Source organism: Chiloscyllium plagiosum, chromosome 24 (assembly GCF_004010195.1).
Source record: "Chiloscyllium plagiosum isolate BGI_BamShark_2017 chromosome 24, ASM401019v2, whole genome shotgun sequence".
NCBI classification, from domain to species: Eukaryota; Metazoa; Chordata; class Chondrichthyes; order Orectolobiformes; family Hemiscylliidae; genus Chiloscyllium; species Chiloscyllium plagiosum.
In genome coordinates this window covers 22,982,980-23,009,219 of record NC_057733.1, presented here as the reverse complement: position 1 = coordinate 23,009,219, position 26,240 = coordinate 22,982,980, and the positions used below count along the sequence as shown (strand labels likewise).

Here is a 26,240-nt window from a genome sequence, read left to right as displayed (position 1 = left end):
GGGAGGGAAATATATCCTTGGTGGTGGGGTCTGTTTGGAAGTGGCGGAAATGACCAAGAATGATGCGATGTATCTGGAGGTTGGTGGCGTGGTAGGTGAGGACCAGTGGGGTTCTGTCCTGGTGGCGATTGGAGGGGAGGGGTTCAAGGGCCGAGGAGCGGGAAGTGGAGGAGATGCGGTGGAGAGTATCTTAAACCACGTCTGAGGGGAAATTGCGGTCTTTGAAGAAGGAAGCCATCTGGGTTGTTTGGTATTGGAATTGTTCCTCCTGGGAGCAGATGCAGTGAAGGCGAAGGAATTGGGAATATGGGATGGCGTTTTTACAGGGGGGAGGGTGAGAGGAGGTGTAATCTAGGTAGCTGTGGGAGTCGGTCAGTTTATAGTAAACGTCCGTGTTGAGTCGGTCGTCCAAGATAGAAATGGAGAGGTCGAGGAAGGGGAGGGAGGAGTCTGAGATGGTCCAGGTAAATTTGAGGTCGGGGTGGAAGGTGTTAGTAAAGTGGATGAACCGTTCAACCTCCTCGTGGGAGCACGAGATAGCGCCGATACAGTCATCGATGTAGCGGAGGAAAAGGTGGAGTTGGTGCTAGTGTAGCTGCAGAAGATGGACTGTTCCACATATCCAACAAAGAGGCAGGCATAGCTGGGGCCCATGTGGGTGCCCATGGCTACTCCTTTGGTTTGGAGGAAGTGGGAGGATTGGAAAGGGAAGTTGTTCAGAGTGAGGACCAGTTCAGTCATTCGAAGGAGGGTGTCAGTGGAAGGGTACTGGTTGGTTCGGCAGGAAAGGAAGAAGCGGAGGGCTTTGAGGTCTTCGTAATGTTGCAGGCATTGCCCCTACTAGTGTCTGAGTAAAGAAACTACCTCTGACTTCTGTTCTGTATCTATCACTTTTGGGAAGTGAAAAAGCAGCTATCGTCATCAAAGGTGTTGGCCATTCAGATCCAAAGTGAGAGGTAGTGCTGACATGCGATGTCTCTCCGAAAAGTATCGGGGTAATGTTAACTCACCAATGGCTCAACAGAGAGTAATGGCCGATAGCCTATGCTTCCCGGACTTGGGCTGATGCCGAATGCAAATTTGGCCAGATAGAGAAGGAAAGTTTGGCAGTCATCTTTGGTGTGAGGAAGTTCCATCAATATATTTAGGGATGGCAGTTTTCTTTACATTTTGTTTTGAAGTGCATTCTGATTTTTAAAGCTGCATCAGAGAAGGGAGTTAGAATGGGTTAGAAATTCTCTCTCCCAAAAAGGACTGAAACCTGAATTTGCTATTGCTGCAAGAGGCTGAGAGCAGGCTTCTTTTCTCATTGACTCAAGTGATGTTATGCTTCATTCACAACTGGTCAGCTGCTGATACACCACCCAAATGGCCTCTGTTCAGCTGTGACCCCAGCCAGAAAGTGTCAACAGGTCACACATCAAGACAGAAATTATAGCCTAACCCAATCTTCACTCAGTGCTCACATATGTATTTGCTATCAGAAGTTATATGACCTGAGAGTGAGAAGCTGACTGTTTTTATCCCCTCCTTCCTAGCCTTGGAGACCCCTGACACATCAGCTGTCTTGATACAGAGCAGGTACAAAGCCCAAGATTTTGTTTCTTCATTAGGCCACCTTTGAAAGTTGCTACTAGCCCTTCTCACAGGAAATTACAGGAGATACTGGTGAATAAAGGTATAACTGGGCATGATTTTAAATGAGAGGGGTTTCTGTTTAAGGTAAAAATTACAAAGAAACTGATTCTAAATATTAAAACAATGAATTTTGGAAAACCACCAGCAATTTTACTTTGGGAAATATTTAGTGAAACCAGGTGTCAGAGGGCTGAAACACAGGAAGAAAATGTATACATTTTTAATTTGCAATGTTACCTTTTTATAGTTGTAAACCATAGATACAAACTTTTCCAGTGGAATATAGATCAAAACATGAAGCTCCTCCACCCAGTCAGTCTTTTCATTCTGTTAAGATAGTTTCCAGGAGACATTTTATTTACAAAGAATAAAAGCAAGTTACATGTAATAGTCTTGCTACACAGATTGCATCAATACAGTAGTAATCACTATCAACAAACACATCGACCTGGACCCAATATACCAGCCACTACAGCGGACAGCTGGAACTGACAACTGGAAATGGCAGAGACAAACCACTATAAATGCCGGAGGAAACAACACAGAAGCATTTCGCAGGAGGCACTGAGCACTGAGGATGTCACCTAGACAGGGGATGAAATGTCTGCAACACAAATTTCCAGCTCGGCAAACAGAACCACAACAGCAGTAATACACAGGCTATACACACATTATTGAAGAGTCATACCAGACTCAAAACGTTAATGGTGTTTCTCTCTCCATAGATACTGCCAGACCTGAGTTTCTCCAGCATTCTCTGTTTGGTTCAGATTTTCAGAATGCACTTTACTTTGCCTTTATACATAAATTTCAACCATTCAATGAGGTTTTAATTTTCATTACCAAGAAATCAAACTAAAGTGCTGAAGCCAAAGGACAAGCTGATAGTTAGGTTCAAAAGAATAAAAGAGAAGCACAAAATAATCTAAGTTTTAAAAGCCATGGAATTGCAGGCAGTAAAGCCATGGAATAAGGAATCTTCAAGATCTCAACTTTGGGGGAAAATGGGATTAGGTCAATTGGAAAATGTGGAATGGAGAACTGAGGAGTCAAAATGGAGGTGATTGCAGGACTAGAGAAGGAAATTTCAGACCAATAACAGAAGTAATAAAAAATAATCAGGCAATAGTCCAAGGTCATTGAACATCCACGTGGGACTTGGTAGTGTCTAAGTAGTTGTGGTGGCCATTAAACTTGCATATTAAACCCCGTCTTATTTTTGATAGTGTAATTCCTGCAAGAAAACATATGATTTTGAGTGGATGTGAAGGTAAATCACAGAATCACAAAAATACTGCAATTTAGAAAGAGATCATTCAATCCATTGGGGTCTGCAATGGCGCGCTGAAAATTTTCACCTACTGTTAGTATCCTTTTCCTAAATCTCTGAAAACCATTTCTCTCCAAATAATCATCTAATGCCCTCTTGAATACTTAAATTGAACCCACAATTCCATCACACTTCCAGGCAGTTCAGTTGATGACATACAGCGAGAAGTTGTGGGGGGGAAAGGCGGTTTCTTTGCTAAATACTATAAAACTGTGCCCTCTGGTTTTAAACCTGAATATAAATGGTTTCTCTCCATCCATTCCATCCAGACAACTCATGATTTTGAATACTTCTATCTCATCCCTTACTAGCCTACTCCTCTCCAAGGAAAGCAGTCCCAATTTCTCCAATCTTTTTTTATAACTGAAGAGTCTCATCCTAGAATTATTCTCGTAAACTTTCTCTGTTCTCTTGCCAATACATTTGTATCCTTCCAATAGTTTAGGGGCCAGGAACTGTACACAATAATTCATTTGAAGTCTAACCAGTGTCTTATAGAAGTTCAAAAGTTGGAAGGTGGATCATAAATTTAAAGGAGATTAAGCAAAGGATGCTATAACTTTGAACTTTTCCCAGCAGGACATGACAATGAGTGAGACCCCACAGGAATGTGCACTGGGTTCTACCTTCTGTTTATATCTGCTTGAGATAACAGTTATACGATTTTTATATTAGACAATATTGTGCTCCTTGGGATCTTAAGAAAAAAAAGCAGATTAAAGCAGCACCTGGAGATACAGGATCAATAGATTCAAGATCAGAAATACACTTGGAAGTGGTTAAAATGTGAAGTAATCTACCAAGATGACCTCTCGCTAGATAATTAGTTAGATGAAGTATCAGTGGGTTTATGGTACCAGAATGGACAAACAATTGAAGGAGTCCTGACTGGTCCCTAAAAGGTCTAGCTCCCTGCCTGTGTGTTTGGCCACAATGACCTGAGTCCTGGGCTGTATTAAGTAACTTAAACAAAAGATTTGGAGCACAAGAGATGTGCAGACCAAGAGTGATCCTGATTGACCTTTCTCTTAAGATCATTAAGGGCTTCAACAACACAAAGGGGGGGGGGGGGAATGATTTGTGATGTTAGGACTAAACTCATTCAAAATGAGAAAGCCAAGCATAATCAACTTGGGAAACAACATTCCTAAGGTGGAGTGAGGCTTGACATTGTTCCACATCTTCAAGAGGGTTTTAAGACACATTTTGTTGGGAAACTATGAGATCACATAAGAAGGAAGAAGCCAGCTAAATGGGCTGGTGTATTCTCAGCCTTGTCTGATCATTTTTCAGTGCCAGAGAAATCCTTGATGGAGGTTTCCTAATTTTGGCTAATGGTCTTTTGTGGATTTTTTTGCTTGGCTTTCTCAAAATGGAGGGCAAGAAGGGAGATGTTATGAGGCTAGACTGGCAAAATTGAACTACTGTCTCAAAAACTTGCAATGCATCTTAGATCTAGGCACAGAGATGATACCTTGCACACTGCCTCAATGAGTAAACACAATCCACAGCATGTTACACTTTAGACAGCCATATAGACCAGAAACTAACCTTCAGCACTGCGAGTTGACTGCACCTCTGGTGTTGTAACTTTGCAGACCAAAATAATTCTACATTTAAGCCCTGGCTAGATGGAATTTTTTTTATTTTCTAGCTTAGACTACCCGATTCTATTTGGCTTTGATACCCATAGGCCTGTGAGTAGTAAGGAGGTAAAACCTGACCTTAATCCAAAAGTTCTCCAGATGGTGCCTGTGTGGAGATCAAACCTCCCTGTCAAATACATTGACATGTCGTAGATAAAGCATGCCCACCAACCTGAGGTAAGAAAGAGCTGCCTGTGCCCCTCAACTCTTCCCTACCATACATTACTGCAGGCAGGAGTTAAGACGGGAGAAACAAGATTTCATGTACTTAATCTTTCTAATTGGGATATTCATAAGTCTCTATACAAGCAGTAAACAATGTATGCTAAAGATCACAACAGCTTCAAAATCACACTAGGCATTGCTAATATATATTAATGGGACACTGAAATTCCATGATTGAAAGGTGAAAGCATGCTTCTCACAAATTACAGCTGATGTTAACTTTATAGTTATTAGCATTTCTAATAGAAATGAAAGCTTGAATAAAAGTGAATGAGGGTAAGGCACTGTTCCATCAAACTTCCTTTACAAAACATTTAGTCTTAACTGGTTCATTAATCTTTGGGGAAGGGGAACTTGACATTCCAATTTGTTCGGGCCTACATTGATTCCAGTCCCACATTCCACACTGATTCTATGCTTGCCAGGCTAATTATACATAGGTAATAACACTGCTTTGCTAGTGTTACACACATCCTGAGAATGGATGTTTCAAAAAGGTTATCAAATGCCTTTCAAATGCATGCCTTTCAAACTCTCAAATGCAGCATATCCTTTGAGTGGATTCACAATATGATTTTGTGTGATGTCTGTTGAGTGATGAGCACTGGGTGGGATACTCCATGCTTTTTGATTGGATATTGAAATAATAACAGGATTTTCAAAGGAAAGGAATCTCATCTCAATTTAATTTCACAAATGAAGATCTATGGAGTATCAATCAAGAACCCACACCTTTTGAGTTGGGGAGGTCGTGACATCATTATTTAACAAGAACCAAAACTAAAATAGTAGCATTTCACACCTTGCACACCCTTAGGACATCTCCAGGTGATTCACAGCCAGTGAAGTACTTTGAAATACAATCACTCTTGTACAGAGTAAAACCCACAAACAGCAATCTGATAACATTATAATGAAAAACAGAAATTGCTGTGAAAGTCTGCAGATCTGGCAGCATTTGTGGGGAAAAAGCACAGTTCACATTCAAATACACTGACTGTTCTTCAGATCTGATAATAGTTAGTAAAGGATGGAATTTATGCTCCTGGGAAATTTGAGGCGGAAGGGAGCGAAGAGGAGGAGATGGGGGGAAATGAGTGAACAGATAAGTGCGGACACAGCGCATCCAGAGAAAGAAAGCTAAGCAGACAAAAGGGATGTTTGACAGTAAGCATGGATAGGAGAAAAGCTCAAAATGGGGACAATGAGTAGGTGAAATGGGTTGGCTGAAAGCAGCTTTGTCATGACAGATCCTAAGGTGTAGGGATGGTTAAATGTCATGGAAGATGTTGCTCAGGCTCTAAAATTATTGAGCTCAATATTAAGTCCTGAAATCTGCAAGGTCCCCAAGCGGATGATGAGATGTTGTTCTTCCAGCTTGCGATCAATAGCCTCGCTAGAGCACTGGCACAAGCCTGAGACAGAAATGTTTTCCAGAGAGCACAGTGGTGCATTGAAGTGTCCGACAACTAGAAGCATGGGGTCATTCTTATTAACAAAATGTATGCGCTCTGCAAAGCAGTCACCTAATCTACGTTCATGGAAGGTTTTTTTGCTAGACTGCCTGTTTGTAGCCATTTTTTAATCATGCATGGCACTGCTTTTGCCTTGTTTGGCCCTTTGCCCTTAGGTGGCCTTAGTTATGAGAAATTCTGCTTTTCCCACATCACTCATGAACTGCTTATCTGTCGACACAGGCTAATCAGCGTGCGAATGCAATGTGCGTTGATTCAAGGACTGTTGAACAATAACTCATTGATGTATAGCTTTGGCAAGACCTCAGCTTTGTCTGGTGTATGTTCACATAGGCCACCTAGCAACTATCTTGTGATTCTGTGTCTGATTGAACTGTCAGCTCACCGTTTTATATAAACCGTTGTATTCTGTAATGTTTTGAAGTTACACCGATCCATTTCTTATGGACAGGTGTGCTTCGCATGGTGCCATGTAATAAATTTTGTCAATGCTCAAGGTCTGAGTCTGGAGAATTTCTGGCGTTAGTCAGCAGGAGCCCTTATTTACAGGATCCTGAGTAAACCTAAAGTATTCTTTTTATAAAGCGGTTGCCTGCGTGATCCTAACCTCAGTCGACAGGCTGATCCCAAGTTAGAGAAAGACACTGAGCCAAGACAGGACAGGATAGGCCGCTGCCGTAGAACAGAAATCATTTTAAGATGACTTTGAGGGATTGACAATGACGCCAGTCTTTGTATTGTTTGTCTTTGTGTGTTTTTTAAAATTCATTTCTCCACAGATCATAGATCCACGCTTTGGAACGGAGGAAGCAACGATGGAGTCAATGACTTCGAAAATGTAAGAAAGATGGGCCGGACCTGGGATAACTAAATCATGTCCCACTGACAAGGATGGCCCACGTCCATTTCTCCCCTCGAAAAAAGACACAGAAACGCCACGGTAAAAATGTTTGATGCAAAAGTAAGGTAGGAGACCCTACTGGTTGCCAGTCGGAAATAACTTAAGGAAGTACTCAATTGGGCTATAAAGGCAGAAATAACCAAAGGATTATTAAGGAACTAGCTGCAGTTGTTGCAGGGAATACACATAGACAGACTTACAGCAGATAAATGTAAAGTAGTTGCAAAAAGGCATCAGCCCCCTAAAAATAAAGATTACAGTCAGCCACCCGACAACCTTTCATCCTCTGGGTCCCCACCTTCTGCCCCACCAGCCTATATCCCTCAGTATCCTTAAGTTGACTCAAAAAGTTCCCAGACCACACAGAAGTTTCATCAACCTCTTTGTTTTAGCTTAGGAACCTCCATGTATAGCATAAAAGCAGTACAGTTTACAGCCCTCATATCTGTCAACCCATACGTTTCACATGAGTCATGAACAGATAAGCAGTGCAATTAAGAGGACATTGATATTGAATAGAGGTAGCAGCCCAAAACCCAGCTGCAGCATTCAGTCTGAGCAGACAGACACATTTTAAAATTTATGGTACATCATTGTTTCAGCAAAACTTTTAACTATTGCTTCCCCCTGAGGAGAACTTCCCAACAGGAGTTGGGAAATACAGATTGAGAGCAACTGTTCTGCAGAAAGGGCACAACAGATATGCGGAAACTGTTTAAGGAGCAGTTGTTGCGAGTGACGCATAAATTTGTTCCTCTGAGACAGGCAAGAAGGGGTAAGATTAAGGAGCCTTGGATGACAAGAACAGAGGAGCTTCTCGTCAAAAGGGAGAAGGCAGCTTAGGTAAGGTGGAAGAAGCAAGGATCTAGCACAGATTTAGAGGTTTACAGGCTTACTAGAAAGGGGCTCAAAAATGGATTAAAGAGTGCCAGGAGGGGACAAAAAAAGGCTTGGCAGGAAGGATTAGGGAGAGCCCAAAGGCATTTTACTCATACATGAGAAATAAGAGAATGATCAGGGAGAAGGTATGGCCTGTCAGGGAGAGCATAGGGAACTTGTGCGTGGAGTCTGAGCAGATGGGGGAAGCCCTAAATGAATTTTTTTCCCTCGGTTTTCAATAAGGAAAGGGACCTTGTTGTGAATTAGAACTTTGAGGAGCCAGGAAACTGGCTTGAACAGATCGAGATTGAGGAAGTTCATGTGCTGGAAATTTTGGCACACATTAAGAGTGTTAAGTCCCCAGGGCCAGACCAGTTTTATCCTAGGTTGCTCCGGGAAGCAAAAAAGGAGGTAGCTAAGCCGCTGGCAAAGATCTTTGCTTCCTCACTCTCCACGGGAGTCGTACCAGAGGATTGGAGGGAGGCGAATGTTGTTCCTCTTTTCAAGACGGGTAATAAGGAAATCCCTGGCAATTACAGATCAGTCAGTCTTACATCTGTGGTCAGCAAGGTTTTGGAAAGAATTCTGAGGGATAGGATTTATGACTATTTGGAAAAGCATAGCATGATTAAAAGCAGTCAGCCTGGCTTTGAGAGGGGCAGGTCATGCCTCACAAATCTTATTGAGTTCTTTGAGAAAGTGATGGGACAGGTAGACAAAGGTCCGGCAGTGGATGTGGTGCGTATGGACTTCAGCAAGGCATTTGATAAGGTTCCCCACGGTAGGCTCATTCATAAAGTCAGGAGGTATTGGATAGAGGGAGATTTGGCTCTCTGGATTCAGAATTGGTTGGCTGACAGAAGGCAGAGAGTGGTTGTAGATGGAAACTATTCTGCCTGGAGGTCAGTGGCGAGTGATGTCCTGCAGGGCTTCCGATCTTTGTAGTTTTTATAAATGACTCAGATGAAGAGGCGGGTTAGTACATTTGCTGATGACACAAAGGTTCGAGGTGCCGTTGATAGTATCGAGAGCTTTTGCAGACTGCAGCGCAACATAGACAGGATGCAGAGCTCAGCTGAGAAATGGCTGATGGAGTTCAACCTGGATAAATGTGAAGTGATGCATTTTGGAAGGTCAAACTTCAATGCTGAATGTAAGATTAAAGACAGGATTCTTGGCAGTGTGGAGGAAGAGAGGAATCTTTGTGTTCAAGTGCATAGATCCCTCAAAGTTGCACCCAAGTGGATAGGGTTGTTAAGAAAGCTTATGTTGTTTTGGCTTTCATTAACAGGGGATTAAGTTTAAGAGCCGCGAGGTTTTGCTACAGCTCTACAAAACCCTGGTGAGACCACACTTGGAATATTGTGTCCAGTTCTGGTCGCCCTATTATAGGAAAGATGCAGAGGCTATGGAGAGGGTGCAAAGAATGTTTACCAGGATGCTGCCTGGACTGGAGGGCTTGTCTTACAAAGAGAGGTTGACTAAGCTCGGATTTTTCTCTCTGGAGAGAAGGAGGAAGACAGGTGACCTGATTGAGGTCTACAAGGTAATGAGAGGCATGGATACAGTCGATAGCCAGAGACTTTTCCTCTACCTGACTGTTTCTAATGAAGGATACAAATGTATTGGTTTAGTGATTTATATGATTACATTTACTTCCGAAGGAATTTCAACCCCTGGATCCTGCAGATCCCGACTCCATGCAGATTGCCCGCTTAGGGCAGGAGATTTGTGTATGTTGTTTTCCCTCATCCAAAGATATAACCTTTACTTTGCAGACCCCATCATTCTCCCCCTCCTATGGTAGTCCCTTATTGCTCATCATTATGGGCACAGCACTCCAAGGACACAGGTCTAGTCCTTTTGGCTCCGCCTCATACGGTCACTGTGAAACATGGGACCATCCTACCCTCTATTAGACAGTACAATATGTCATCAGCTGCCAAAGGTATAAAACCAGTTATTGATTCCCTCCTCCAGCAAGGCATCTTGGTGCCTACCACTAGCACCTGCAACTCCTATCCTCCCTATTCCTAAGCGAGGAAAACCAGGACTGTGGAGATTTGTGCAGGACTTCAGGGTAGTCAATGCCTCTGTTGTTCCCTGCTCCTTAGTGGGGCCTGACACCAATGCCATCCTTACTAGCCTCCCTGCTGCTGCCACTTGTTTCTTCTGTCATTGACCTCTATGCGACCTTTTTCTCCATTAAATTGTCACCAGATAGCCAGTACCTTTTGGCTTTTACTTACAGCGGCCACCAATATACATGGGCACGGCTTCCCCAATGGTACACAGACAGCCCCCATTGTATAGGCCTGTGCAGTACACTAGACCCTGAAAGATCTACACCTGCCATGTAAAAGCACCTTGGTTCAACATGCTGATAATTTCTTATTGGCCTCCAATTCACCTGCCTACATATATGACACTGTTGCAATGTTCTCCTGCCTGGCTCAGAATGGACATAAGGTCTGTTGAAAAGATGCAGCTCTGCCAAAAGACAGCACAATATTTGGGCCACAAGCTTTTGCACTGTCTGAAGATCGCATCGCAGCCATTGTTAAACTCTCTCCTCCCTGAATGATCTTCCTTGCTTATTATATCCCATGCGAATGCTCCCTCTGATGTTGCCTAGGCAAACATTGAGGAGACTTAAGGGTTGGCTCGATTCTTTTATTTGGTGTCACAGGTGGCCTCTCATTAAGCCTACCAAATTGCAGCTTCCCCAGGGAATGGGGGGGGTAGACCTTCCAGATTTTAAGAGATATCAAATAAGCTCCCTTTGTGAACGATTGGGCTTGTCATGGTCCGAGGTCAATATGGCTGGATATTAAGGCCCCCCAGGCAAAACGTCCCCTTATTAATTTGTTGTTTATGGATAAGATGAGCACAGTTACAGAGTTGTACAGCACGGAAACAGACCCTTCAGTCCAACTTGTCCATGCTGACCAGATATCCCAACCTAATCTAGTCCGACTTGCCAGCACCTGGCCCATATCCCTCCAAACCATTCCTATTTAAAAACTCATCCAGATGTCTGTTAAACGTTGTAATTGTACCAGCCTCCGCCACTTCCTCTGGCAGCTCATTCCATACACGTACCACCCTCTGTGTGAAAAAGTTGCCCCTTAGGTCTCTTTTATATCTTTCCCCTCTCACCTTAAACCTATGCCCTCTAGTTCTGGACTCTCCATCCCAGGGAAAAGACTTTGTCTATTTATCCTATCCATGCCCATCATAATTTTGTAAACCTCTATAAGGTCACCCCTCAGGCTCCGACGCTCCATGGAAAACAGCCCCAGCTTATTCAACCTCTCCCTACAGCTCAAATCCTCCAACCCTGGCAACATCCTTGTAAATCTTTTCTGAACCTTTTCAAATTTCACAGCATGCTTCCGATAGGAAGGAGACCAGAATTGCACGTAATATTCCAAAAGTTCCCTAACCAATGTCCTGTACAACCGTAACATGACCTCCCAAACTCCTGTATTTAATACTCTAACCTATAAATGAGTGTCATTAATACAGTTAAAGCGTGGAGAACAATCAACAAAGCAAGGGCAGTTTATATAAAACCTCCTTTAACACATCTGTAGTAGTAATGCCAGGATTTTGGCCAGGGTTGATGGATTCTGGTTTTAGGTTATGGGTGTCCAAGGGAGTGTCTTGTCTGGGAGACTTATTTGAGGAGGTCATGATGTCCACCTATTGCACTCTTAGCTATCTTCTCCCCAGCCGCACCCGCCTCCCATTTATCTCTCCACCCGACAGGCTCCCAGCCTCATTCCTGATGAAGGGCTCCTGCCCGAAACATTGATTTTCCTGGTCCTCGGATGCTGCCTGACCTCCTGTGCTTTTCCAGCACCACTCTAATCTTGACCATGTTCTTTGATCAGTTGGACTGCAAATATCAATTACCCAGCAGGGATCTCTTTCATTAAATTCAGATCAGGGACTTTGTCCAGAAAATGACCACACTGCTGGTTGACCCTAAAAGGTCTGATGCAGAGAGGAGAGTGTTTCAGACGACTGGTACTCTCCCGATTAGCATCTTCAACCATTTACTGGGAGGTGGCGCCTCAAAAGATATTCAACGGCTCTGCGGGGTCTGGGCGCAAGAATTGGGAGTGGAGATCTCAGAGGTATGGGAGGACATTTGGGAGAAGGTGACAAAGATCTCAATAGTAGAACACAGGCTATACAGCTTAAAGTTCTTCACAGGGTCTATCTGGCACTCTTCCCCATTGTTTGTGCTTGTGCCACAAGCTTTTCAAGTACTGGGAGTGCTATAGCAAGTGTTTTGGAGGGAGTCCTGGGGGCCGAAGTCAAGGTAGATGTGGTATCTCTTCTCTTGGGCCTGCTGAATCTAAATTCTTTAGATGAGCATGGGAAGAAGCTGTTTAATATTCTTAAATATTGTGTGAGGACGAACATTGATGAGTTGGATCTCGGAAAGTCCTCGGGCCTATTGGGACGGTATAGGTTAGTTACGGAACGTGTCCCCCAAGACTTCCTTACAGGTACAGTGCACCAAAAAACAGAACTTTTTTAATAAGACGTGGTGGCCCCTTCTGGACCAAATAGAAACAGACTTGTCAGCTATATTAATTAGGGCCTTTGTTTAGCCACGAAACCTGGGTCTTATCAGCCGGGTGCTCTGAGAGGCAGAATCCCGAATAAATACAGGTATGCCAACTGATGCTCCCGATGATGGAGAGCTTTGGTAGGGTTGCGCTGAGTGGCGTAATTTAATTTATTTTGTTTAATTATTTATTGAAAAGTAGTATGAGTAATTATTTTGGCTGAAAATGTGTTGCTGGAAAAGCGCAGCGGGTCAGGCAGCATCCAAGGAACAGGAGAATCGACGTTTTGGGCATAAGCCCTTCTTCAGGAATGAGGAAAGTGTGTCCAGCAGACTAAGCCTGCTGGACACACTTTCCTCATTCCTGAAGAAGGGCTTATGCCCGAAACATCGATTCTCCTGTTCCTTGGATGCTGCCTGACCCGCTGCGCTTTTCCAGCAACACATTTTCAGCTCTGATCTCCAGCATCTGCAGCCCTCACTTTCTCTCTGGGTAATTATTTTGTTTTGTAAAGTAAAGTAGAAGTTAGTTTATTGTTATTATTGTTAGGAAAATGTGGATGTACTGTACCTTTAAGAGAGTTAAAAGCTAACAGAACTACCTGACAGCACCAAGTATTGTCAATAAGGTAACAATCTAACACTAGGTTGAAAGCTAGATTCGCTGTGTTGCCTGGAAACATCAAAACAGATTTGAATTAGGCCAAATTGTCTAAAATATATCCTGAAAAATTACCAAACTCCAATCAAGTTTGAATTTATATGCTGGCTTTTAAGATTGTCAATGACACAATCCAATGTTTTGGGGTATAAGACCAGGGAAAATTAAACAGTTGAGGGGAGAACTGCCACGCCACCAGCATGGTGAGACTGCCTGAAATATAGCTCTCTTAATAGCTCTCCATGACCTGTGAAGCATAATCCCTAAGAAGAAGAAAAGAAAACACAGGAAGTTCCAAATAAAAGATTCGACAACTGGCTGGTTTTAAAAACTTGAATTTTTGGTAAATCTTAATCGGGGTTTTATCAGACTAGTATTGTTGAAGGGGAAGGTAAAAGATAGTTAGAGAAATTAGTAAATAGTTGTTAGTTAATTATTCTCTGTTATACTTTAAGAAATAAAGTTGTTACTTTCACTTTAAATAGTTCTTGGCCTCTCAAATTTTCACAGATTACTGCATGGGATAAACCTTTTCTGTGCTGTTGGTTTAAATTAAGCAGGAAGGTTTACTTCATGTCGTAACATTATACTCTCAAATTGTTATTTTTCTTGTAATTTTGTAAAGAATCAAAATCTCTCTCAATAAATATCAACTTGCTCTCCTCAACTTCTTAAAAAAACTCTCCTCCCACTACATGAACGGAGGTTTTGTCCTTTTTTTGGGCACAGTGAATTATTGTAGACATTGGATACCAGGCTATCAAGTTATTGATGTGCCTCTCCGCCAGGCATCCTCGCCAAACCAGCCAATCCAGGTGAACCACACATGAAATGGAACACGCCTTTAAGGAACTTAAATGGTGTTTAACCTCAGCACCTGCTCTGGGTATCCTTGACTACATGCAGCCTTTTCAGGTTTATGTTTATGAAAAGGAGGGATATGCAGCCAGCATTCTTACACAAATGTATGGGGATCTCCGGCGCCCTATAGCCTTTTACTCTGTACAGTTACCATCTGTAAGGGGAATGCCTGTTTATGAGCTGTGGCAGCTGCCCGTGTAATGGTAGAAAAGTCCACCCCTATTGTATTTCATTATCCTTGGACAGTTTTCGTTCCTCATTCAGTTTCCCTGCTACTTAATTCCACAGCGACTCAGCATTTTACAGCATCAAAGACAACTCGTTAAGAGGTTGTCCTACTTTCTCGCACTAATCTTAAGCTTCACCGCAACCCCACTTTAAAGCCCATCACCCTCCTCCCTGTTATACAGGATTCCCCAGCAAAGGACCATGATTGTCTGCATGTAGTCCAAGAGATTGTTACCCCGCACCCCGACCTCTCTGAAACTCCGTTAGAGAACCCAGACATGATCCTTTCACAGACAGCTTCTTTTTTCAGCCCTCAGATCACCTCATGCTAGCTGGCCATGCGATATGCACATCTCTTGAAATGGATTAATCCACTGCGCTGCTGGAAGGAACTTCTGCGCAGGCAGCCAAATTGTTTGCCCTTACCAGAGCCTGTATCCTTGCTGACAAAAGGTCTGTTAACATTTACACCAACTCCAAACATGCCTTTGGAAGGGTACACGAGTTTGGAACCTTGTGGAAACAGAGGATTTGTTACCCCTTTTGGAAGGCCCTTGCAGCATGCCCTGCTTATCAACAATCTTTTACAGGCTGTTATGCTCCCCTCTGCCATAGCTGTGATAAAGTGCACCGCGCATGCCATCACTGACAACCCAATCACCTGAGAAAGTGTTTGCGCTGACCAAGCTGCTAGACAAGCAGCATTTGCTCCCACTGTATGGGGACTACAAGCTCCAAAGGCAGAGGAAGCAACAAAGATCTGTAGATCTAGTAGACGGGATACGGGCAGCACAGCAACACGCCTCAACACGCCTGCATAGGAACTAAGGAATCCTCTTTAGGGCTAATGGTGACCCTGACGGAAGGTTCATTTGCCCTAAAGCCTACTTGCATGTTCTTGCACTGGCCACCCATGGGGTCGGCCATGCAGGAAAAGCAGGGATGATCCATGCAGTATGACAAACTTGGTACACACTGGGCTGTGCAGCAGCAGCACAAGCACAAGTATCAAAATGTCTAATGTCTAAAATAATAATGCTAAACCTTTAGCCAAGTATGATCATTGGCCAGTCCCTGACAGACCCTTTAATCATTTACAAATTGATTTCATTCACATGCCAGCTAAACAGGGTTTTTAAGCACATGTTGGTAATTGTCAATATATTTTCTAAATGGGTAGGAGCCTTCCCAACCAGGAAAGATGATGCTAGAACAGTGGCCAAATGCCTCATGAAGGATGTGATCCCTATGTTTTGAATTCCAGGCAGCATTAACAGTGACAGAGGCACTCACTTTACCACAGCAGTCACAGACAATGTTAGTAAAGCACTAGATATCGCATGGAGATACCATATTCCCTATCAGCCCCAGTCCTCAGGCATAATGGAACGGATGCCTGGTACCCTTAAAACTACTTTGACAAAGATCACACAAGATATGGGCCTTCCTTGGCTAGAAGCCCTACCCTTAACCCTGTCTACCATAAGAAACCAGGTCAAACAGAACCACAAATCTTACCCCATGTGAGGCCCTGATGGGAAGACCAATGCCTACAGGGGCAAGACCTCCTAAATGTCCTGTGGATACAGCATTACTCTTGACACAGGAAGCTCTTCTGGATTATGTCAAAGCACTCTAAGATGATTACCCATAACCATTATCAGGTAAAGGGGGCCATTCGCGCACCTAATGATGATTCAATGCATCCCTTCCAACCTGGGGACTATGTCATGATAAAATCATTGAAAAAGAATTCGCTTTCTCCTAGGTGGAAAGGCCCATACATCATCCTCCTGGTAATCCGGACTGCAGTCAAGGTCGAGGGAAGACCCGAGTGGACATACAGTACCTGCTGCCAGACAGCACCATCCCCAAAGGACACCAACAGAAAACGTCAGAGGCATCAGTTTGCCCACCATCAACAACGTGTGGAGACTGATCGCTATTTCAATCTCTGTGCTCCTTGTTGATACTGACTGGGCATAAGCGGAACAGGGATGATGAGCGGAACAGGGAAGATGGGATGATGAACTCTATCACAGAGGAGTTGCATGTCAATACTTTTCTTTACATGCCTTACATTTACACACAGAACATTAACCACTCTAGCTGCTGGGTATGCACCAATATCCCCATACACTCTGAGGGAGGAATCCCACAGAGACCCATTCCATTTAGTGAATCCAAAATAACTGAATGGTGGTTGGAAAACAAAAGATGCTCCGATTTATCCACCTGGGACAATTACTTGAGTTCTTATAATGGCATCTATTTCATTTGCAGCCACAAAGCCTATCCTAGCTATCCATGACCTGGTAGTTGCTATCTTTGGGTATGTGGTCTCTTTATTTACCACTCGCACTGCTCTCCGTTCAAATGGCCTAAGCCTCGCACAAAGAGAGCGATAACTGAAACTGAGCAGTTCTTTGCAATTCTCTTCCCCTCTTATGGGACTGCTCTACTGGCAACGGAGGTCAGAAAATTGGCCTCAGTTCTAGAGGAAATAGCGAATGACATGGCAGCAACCCTTAGTGCGGAGATGGTTGCCATTCGCACTGTCACCCTACAAATCAGAGTGGCCTTAGATCTTTTACTAGCTGAGAAAGGTGGTACTTGTGCCCTCATTGGCACTGAATGTTGTACCTATATTCCAGACGCCAGTAAGAGCATTACCAACTTTGCCGGTCATATTTGGTAGGCTGCCTCCAAGCTCCATGACACTAGCTCCCCTTGGGATCTGTGGAGCTGGATGGGTGATGGTTCGATCCATTAAGAAAGGCTATCTTGCAGGGCTTCATTATATTTGTTGTCATTTTCGTTGTCATCTCAGTTCTTCTATGGAAAATGATATGGAAGATATAGACTGTAGGGAAATAGATGGTGACATCTTGCAAAATATCCACATTACAGAGGAGGAAGTGCTGGATGTCTTGAAATGGGTAGAGGTGGATATGTCCCCAGGACCTGATCAGGTGTACCCGAGAACTCTGTGGGAAGCTACAGAAGTGATTGCTGGGCCTCTTGCTGAGATATTTATATCATCGATAGTCACAGGTGAGGTGCTGGAAGACTGGAGGTTGGCAAACGTGGTGCCACTGTTTAAGAAGAGTGGTAAGGACAAGCCAGGGAACTATAGACTGGTGAGCCTGACCTCAGTGGTGGGCAAGTTGTTGGAGGGAATCCTGAGGGACAGGATTTACACGTATTTGGAAAGGTAAGGTCTGATTAGGGATAGTCAACATGGCTTTGTGCTTAGGAAAGCATGTCTCAAAAACTTAATTGAGTTTTTTGAGAAAGTAAAAAAGAGGATTGATGAGGGCAGAGCGGTAGATGTGATCTATATGGACTTCAGTAAGGCATTCGACAAGGGTCCCCATGGGAGACTGATTAGCAAGGTTAGATCTCATGGTATACAGGGAGAACTAGCCATTTGGATACAGAACTGGATCAAAGGAAGAAGACAGAGGGTGGTGGTGGAGAGTTGTTTTTCAGACTGGAGGCCTGTGACCAGTGGAGTGCCACAAGGATCGGTGCTGGGTCCTCAACTTTTTGTCATTTACATAAATGATTTGGAAACAAGCATATGAGTACAGTTAGTAAGTTTGCAGATGACACCAAAACTGGAGGTGTAGTGGACAGCAAAGAGGGTTACCTCAGGTTACAACAGGATCTGGACCAGATGGGCCAACAGGCTGAGAAGTGGCAGATGGAGTTTAATTCAGATAAATGCGAGGTGCTGCATTTTGGGAAAGCAAATCCTAGCACCACTTATACACTTAATGGTAAGAGTGGTGCTGGAAAAGCACAGCAGTTCAGGCAATATCCGAGGAGCAGGAAAATCGACGTTTCAGGCAGGAATGAAGGGCATTTGCCCGAACCGTCGATTTTCCTGCTCCTCGGATGCTGCCTGAATTGCTGTGCTTTTCCAGCACCACTCTAATCCAGAATCTAGTTTCCAGCATCTGTAGTCCTTGTTTTTACCCACTTAATGGTAAGGTCCTAGGGAGTGTTGCTGAACAAAGAGACCTTGGAGTGTAAGTTCATAGGTCCTTGAAAGTGGAGTCACAGGTAGATAGGATAGTGAAGAAGGCATTTGATATGCTTTCCTTTATTGGTCAGAGTATTGACTACAGGAGTTGGGAGGTCATGTTGTGGCTGTACAGGACATTGGTTAGGCCACTGTTGGAATATTATGTGCAATTCTGGTCTCCTTCCTATCAGAAAGATGTTGTGAAACTTGAAAGGGTTCAGAAATGATTTACAAGGATGTTGCCAGGGTTGGAGGATTTGAGCTGTAGGGAGATGCTGAACAGATTGGGGTTGTTTCCTCGGAGTGTCGGAGGCTGAGGGGTGACCTTATAGAGGTTTACAAAATTACGAGGGGCATGGATAGGGTAAATAGGCAAAGGGTCAGGGAGTCCAGAACTAGAGGACATAGGTTTAGGGTTAGAGGGGAAAGATATAAAAGAGACCTAAGGGGCAACTGTTTCACACAGAGGGTGGTACGTGTATGGAATGAGCTGCCAGAGGAAGTGGTGGAGGTTGGTACAATTGCAACATTTAAGAGGCATTTGGATGGGTATATGAATAGGAAGGGTTTGGCGGGATATGGACCAGGTGCTGGCAGGTGGGATTAGATTGGGTTGGGATATCTGGTTGGCATGGACGGGTTGGACCGAAGGGTCTGTTTCCATGCTGTACATCTCTATGACAGTGTTGCCCAAGCTTTGGCTCGCTATTACTACCCTCAGTCCCAGTTGGTTAAGATTCCCCTTGCGGAAATCCCTTACCCGAATACCGAGGAGTACCCTTTTGTTTCTGAGCCTCCACCACCGGATACTCCCCTAGACTCCAGCTACATTCCCCCTTTTGCAGATAATTCTGACCTGCTGCTTTGATCTTATGATCAAAAAGGAAGGATTGTGGGAGTTTTTTTTTGCTGGACTGCTTGTTTGCAGCCATCTTTTAGTCAGTCATGGTACTGCATTTGCCTTGGTTTTGCCCATTGCTCTAAGATAGCCTTAGCTCTGAGAAACTCTGCTTTTCCCACATAACTCATGAACTATTTATCTGTCGACACATGCTAATCAGCATGCGAATGTAGTGTGCATTGATTGTGTGCATTGATTAATGAGCAACAATAGCTCATTAATGCATAATTTTGGCAAAACCTCAGCTTTGTCTGGTGTAGGTTAACATAGCTGAAAATGTGTTGCTGGAAAAGCGCAGCAGGTCAGGCAGCATCCAGGGAACAGGAGAATCGACGTTTCGGGCATAAGCCCTTCTTCAGGAAAGGCCATCAGTAACTATCTTGTGGTTCTGTGACTGATCGAGCAACTGTTAGTTCACCATTTTATGCACTATATCAACCCTTGTATTCTATAACACTTTGAAGTTACACCAATCTGTTTTTTATGGACAGGTGTGCTTCCCATGGTACCACGTAATAAACTTTGTCAATGCTTAAGGTCTGAGTCTGGAGAATTTCTTGAACAACATTTCATCTCCCCAGCGTACAGCAGACCACATAGAGCAGGGAGTACGGTAGACTAGGCTGAATAAAGAGCTGCCAAATTGCAGCATCACTTGGAAGGTGTGTCTGAAGCCTTGGATAGCAAGGAGGAAGGAGTTAAATGGGCAAATGTTATGATTGCATGAGCAAATGCAGTGGGACAACGGAGGAGGAGTGGACCAGGCTGTACCAGAGGGAACAGTCCCTACGAAATGATAACAAGGGAGGGGAATGCATATGTAGTGGTGGCCCCTCACTGGCGGTGGCTCAGCACACCCAGCCCCAACATCTACCCTCAGCATAAATACCACCTTTTCTTAGCAACGATCAGTCATTGAAATTGAAATGTGAACTACCCTGTCTCACCACAGATCCTGGCAGACGTGCTGAGTTTCTTCAGCATTCTGAGTTTTTGTTTCAGATCTCAGATTTCAAAGTTGGTTGAAGGATAAATGTTGGCCATAGAGACAGGGAAAACTTTTCTGTTCCATCAGTAATATCCTAGGATTTTTCACAGCCTGAGAGCACAAATTGTGCCACCAAAACCCTCAGTCCTGAAGGGAACGTCAACAATTCAACTTTTCCAACCCCAGCCAACTTTCTTGAGAACAAAAGAATACCACATACCATCAGCTGCCCTGCAATACAAGCCTGTCTTCTCCTCCAGGTCACACTATGAGGAACAGTCTGATTTTCTATTATACACTTAACCTCCATTGTCTGTAGAGTGCTCAGCAGTTGTCCACCACCATCTACCTGAAGCAGCCCTGTGTAACAAAACAGATAATATATGACACATGTGAGTGGCAGCAACTGTAAGGCTTCCTAGTGTAGCACTGATGTGTCAACCAACCTTATATATTTAAGTCTTAAGAAGAGATTTCACCTTTCGAGTCAGAGGTAGGTATGGTATCAATTAGATCAGAAAATAAATGGGGACAAAAATCAAAAGATGTGTCTGTGTCTAACTCACAATTTTGGGAGAGCCCTCAAGAACGCAGGCATATCTATATTGGATCCACTGTTCACAGTGATTAACAAAACTATGTTCAAAGCATCAAAGGTAGTAAGTGGAATTTCAATAGTACTTCTAAAATAGCAAAATGCCCCAAAGAGATCACCAAGGATGAGGTAAAACTGACATGCAATTTTAGGGAAAGTGAGGGAAGCGATATGTACAGACAGATTGAGATTTTTGAATACAAGAAATAATAGCAAGCTGCACAGATTAGAAAAATAATTCCATATGCAAAGATTTTATGATACCACACCTCAGCCAACAATGGTGAAATGGGAGTGAAGGTGGAAGGAGAATAAATGAACAATAATTTGGAGTTGCAAGGTTAGACGTGCACTCAACTCATAATGGTTCACTGATTGAGGGTACAAACCAACGAGTAGAAGGTATGGGCAAACAAGTTTGCAGAGGAATTGATGAATGAAGAAAAGGTTTTGAAATTAAATTCAGTGACTGACAGGCATGCATAGACACCAAGAAACATCTCATATCATGCAGATGACTGAAGTTTGAATTCATCTGACCTGATGTCGGAAGGGGTTCAAGAAACCAACCAGATAATAATTGGAGAAGCCAAGCTAAGGAGTAAAAGCATGTATGTGGGATGATTAAAATGACTATGAATCCAGGAAAAGTAGAATGGGAGAACCTGTTCTCATTTGACAGAAGGATGAAGAGATGGAAAAGATTTACAAGGATGTTGCCAGGGCTGCAGAATTTGAACTATAGGGAGAAGCTGAACAGGCTGGCGCTGTTTTCCCTGGCATTTCGGAGGCTGAGGGGTGACCTTAAAGATTTATAAAATAATGAGGGGCATGGCTAGGGTAAATAGATAGGGATGGAGGAGTCCATAATTACAAGGCATAGATTTAGGTAGAGGGGAGAAGATATAAAACAGACCTCAGGGGCAACTTTTTCATGTAGAGGGTGGTGCATGCATGGAATGAGCTGCCAGAGGAAATGGAGGAGGCTAGCACAATTAAAAGGGGTTTAAAAGGGGTGGCACAGTAGCTCAGTGGTTAGCACTGCTGCCTCACAGCGCCAGAATCCGGGGTTCAATTCCCGCCTCAGGCGACTGACTGTGTGGAGTTTGCACGTTCTCCCCGTGTCTGCGTGGGTTTCCTCCGGGTGCTCCGGTTTCCTCCCACAGTCCAAAGATGTGCAGGTCAGGTGAATTGGCCATACTAAATTGCCCGTAGTGTTAGGTTAGGGGTATGGGTGGGTTGCCCTTCGGCGGGTCGGTGTGGACTTGTTGGGCCGAAGGGCCTGTTTCCACACTGTAATGTAATCTAATCTGTAATCTAAAATGTTTTTAAAACACTCACCTGGATCAATGCAGACTAGCATGTATTTGAGACATTCCCCTGGCCTGAACATTTTCTCAATCTCAGCTAACTCCTTTCTCATCATTTTTTCCTCTTCTTTCTGCTGCCGAATATTTTCTTTTTCTGCTCGCCGTTGCTCTCTTTCTTGCTGCTTTCTCAGTGCCTCTGATCGAGCATTTTCTATTTCTGCTACATTCCTTTTCAGTTTTTTCTGTGGATGGGATAAATCTGATGCTGTTTTTGTAGAGGATGGTGCATTCCTACCACACAGTTGAGCTGAATTTGAATCTGGAATATGTGATGTTGTTGGCTGCCACACACGCGCTTCATCTCCCTCATCCGAATCTGAAATGTCCCATGTACAACGTGAAGGAAAAGCTTTCCGTCTAATATAAACAGTTTCTGTGCCTTGGCCTTCACTGAGCTGAGCAATTTCCGTCTCCTTAATTTCAGAATCACCTTGGCTAAGTTGAGGATTACTCGGAATTGAAGCCTCAACGGAAGAGTTAGGGTTGGACTTTTCTTGACTAGATTTACAAGTTGAGTGGTTAGAATTCACATTTTGGTTTCTAGTAAGCTTTCTTTTCAGTCTCTCTGCTAGAGAGATAATAAGATCCTCATCACAATCACTCTCACTACTCACAATTGTTACCACTTCTTTAGGCAAGCATTTAACAGAGTGGCTAAGATTTGTCTGAGAACAGCCAGTTTTGGACAATGGATGGTCACAATTTTCAGAGTCTGAACCTTCTATAACAATTGAGTTTGTATGTTCTGGAGTTCTGTGCTTGAAATCAAATGCACCATCATAGGCTGTGTGGTTTCGAAGGCCAGTAAAGCTGAAAACTGGCAGCTCAAATGAATCGTTATTTAAATCTGTGTCACTAGTTTCTTCTTCCATCGTTAAACCATAGCATCCCCATTAACAGCAAGCTTTCGTACCTCAAATAGAAAAAAAAATAACAGCAACATAAATATAGAAATTTACACAATTCCTGATGGGTTTTGTGCTGCTCAAGGTGAAAAAATGATTTGGTACAAGACAACAGAATATATACATAAAATAATAACAATAGAATACAGGCACCAATCATCAGTATCAGCAACATCCAGCACATATTAGAAATACAATAATGTACTCTCTATTCTAACCCAGAATTGCCTCAGCCTCCACACATGACCAATGGTGGTAAACTTTTCCCTTTGCCATGAGAACAGTCCCATGGACTTTAATTCCACCAAACAAGTTTTCAATCACAATCCAGGTAACCAAGAAGTGGATTGATCATGTTCTAAAAACTAAAAACAGTACTGATGTCAAGCTGAAAGGAAGCTGTGAGGATATTTAATATGGAAGGTGCAGTATTACATTGGAAATTACAAAAAGGATACAATAATCAATTTATCTTGTTTTTTTATGTAAAGAAATAAAAAATATATATATTATAACCAGAAGAAAATTTTCGGGGCTTCACTAATAGTTTTTTGATAAAGAAATATTGTGATGATGAAATGGTTTAACATGACTTATGCAAATCTCAGGGAAGGTAGCATCTCAGATACTATAATTACTTCCAGTGGCACTACCTACACGAGATCTGTCAAGGCGCTCATCTTTTGGTTTGCCAACTGGTAGCAATTCTGCTTCCTCCTCAAATTCATTGTCTTGACGCTGTTTAAAAGACTGACCTTTACCCATTCCTTTGTCTGCCCAACTGTTTTTCTCTCTCACTGGGCTCCATCTCCACCTATCACTTACTCTTCTCTTCCCTCCCCATCTTCAGCATATACTATATCAACCTATTTCTAGCTAAGACCAATTCTGAAGAATGGTCACAGGACCTGAAATGTTAACTCTGCTTTCTCTCCACAGATGTTGCCAGATCTGCTGCATTTTTTAAACAATGTGTTTTGTTTCAAAATTGTTTCTTTGTTTTCAAAGAAGTCCTCAACTGAAAACCTTCAGTCATTCCTTCTCCCAGTCCCAGCTACGACAGGATTAATCTTCCAGATTAGTTAAGAGACAGCTAGTTAGTTAGGCGGCACAGTGGTTAGCACTGCTGTCTCGCAGTGCCAGGGACCCGGGTTCGATTCCAGCCTCAGGTGACTGTCTGCGTGGAGTTTGCACATTCTCCCAGTGTCTGCGTGGGTTTCCTCTGGGCGCTCCGGTTTCCTCCCACAATCCAAAGATGTGCTAAATTGCCCATAATGTTAGGTGCCTTAGTTAGGGGTAAATATAGGGTAGGATAATGGGTCTGGGTGGGTTATTCTTCGGAGGGTCGGTGTGGACTTGTTGGGCCGAAGGGTCTGTTTCCATACTGTAGAGAATCTAATAAAGGCATATCTCATGGCAATCTTTGACCTGAAACTGGAAGCAATACTCCATAGAGTCATACAGCACAGAAACAGACCCTTTGGTACAACACACTCATGCCGACCAGACACCCCATCTGACTCAATCCCATTTGCTAGTATTTGGCCCATATCCCTATAAAGCTTCCCATTCATATACCCATTCGGATTCTTTTCAAATGTAATTGTACCCATCTCCACCACTTCCTCTGGGAGACATTACTTTCTTTGTACACACTGCTAAAATTTTTATTCCATGCTCTCTCTCTGTCAAAATCTTTGAAACTGAAAACATGCCCATTGTCAACATAGCTGTTATAGTCCAACACTTTTATTTGGAAGTATAAGATATGAAGCGCTGCTCCTTCATCAATAAGCTAGTGGAGTAGGATCATAGGACACAGACTTTATAGCAAAAGACCACACTGTCACACACTGATGCGATATATTGAACAAACTTAGATTGCTGTTAAGTCTTTCATCTTTTACATTGGGTTGCAGGTTTCGATTCATTAATGTGTAACTCCCAGAATTTCTTCCAAGTCACGTTCCCGAGATAACTTAAGGTTTTATTAAAAAAAGTGACATCTCAGCTCAGACAATGCATTAAAGATAATGACTGCTTATAGATTGGACGTTTTTTGAACAAAATAGAATGCGTCTGCAAATGCAAATTGACTCCATAGACTTGTATATATGTGTGTGTGCGCGTGCACGCACGCATGACAGAAAGAATGTGTGAACGTAAGCGTGTGTGTATATGTGTGTTTCTAGGTTTGTTCAATATATCGCATCAGTGTATGATACTATGAACTTTTGCTATAAATTCTGTGTCCTATGATCCTGCTCCACTAGCTACCTGATAAAGGAGCAGCGCTCCGAAAGCTTGTACTTCCAAATAAAACCTGTTGGACTAAACATAGTGTTGTATGATTTTTAGCTTTGTCCACCCCAGTTCAACACAACATGTGTTGGTCGGTTAGCTCAGCTGGTTAGAGCGTGGTGCTAATAACGCCAAGGTCATGGGTTCAATCCCCGCACTGACCATGTGAGGCGCTTCTGTCGTTAGCAGGGCTGTGTCAGTGTTTGCCGTGGCTTTTAAGCCTTTCGCAACAGAGAGCGGCGGGAGCTGGGCGGAAGTTCAGATGGAGCACAAAGCCGGTCGGGAAGGTAAGTGATTACTATATAAAAAACTTACCTCGACGCCAACGGTCTTTTCGCAACAGACAGCGGCGGGAGCTGGGCGGAAGTTCAGACGGAGCGCAAAGCCGGTCGGGAAGTGATTACGATATAAAGAACTTACCTTGACGCCAACGGTCTTTTTGCAACAGAGAGCGGCGGGAGCTGGGCGGAAGTTCTGACGGAGCGCAAAGCCGGTCGGGAAGGTAAGTGATTACTATTAGAGTGGGTGTGTTCTAAACCCCAGGTCCTACAAAGTAGGGTCTCCCTCCCTCCCTCCTCCTCTAACCTTAATTAAGAGTCCACAGATGTGCCACACAAAAAGGGTCTAAGGAAGTTTAGATCGAAGAGTGAGGCTTCAGCTCAGGACTCTTTGACAAGGAGGTTGAGTGAAGTGAAGAGGGTGAAGACATGACTGCCCAGCTGGT

At 43.4% G+C, this 26,240-nt stretch overlaps 1 protein-coding gene and 1 non-coding gene across 3 annotated transcripts in view; one reads left to right on the top strand and one right to left on the bottom strand.

Annotated features, from left to right (window-relative positions):
* The window catches only part of eme1 (essential meiotic structure-specific endonuclease 1), a 46,079-nt gene that overhangs the window by 17,986 nt on the left and 1,853 nt on the right, over nucleotides 1-26,240 (bottom strand). For both annotated transcript variants that reach the window (XM_043714571.1, XM_043714570.1), the window contains exons 2-4: nucleotides 22,282-23,223; nucleotides 20,566-20,705; nucleotides 1,876-1,965 (exon numbers count right to left, since the gene is read on the bottom strand). In XM_043714571.1, the coding sequence (XP_043570506.1) occupies nucleotides 1,876-1,965; nucleotides 20,566-20,705; nucleotides 22,282-23,182 (1,131 nt within the window). In that variant the 5' untranslated portion in view covers nucleotides 23,183-23,223. The remainder of the gene's footprint in view (nucleotides 1-1,875; nucleotides 1,966-20,565; nucleotides 20,706-22,281; nucleotides 23,224-26,240) is intronic.
* On the top strand, nucleotides 25,607-25,680 carry trnai-aau. Its single transcript has one exon. It is a non-coding gene; the product is annotated as a tRNA-Ile (tRNA).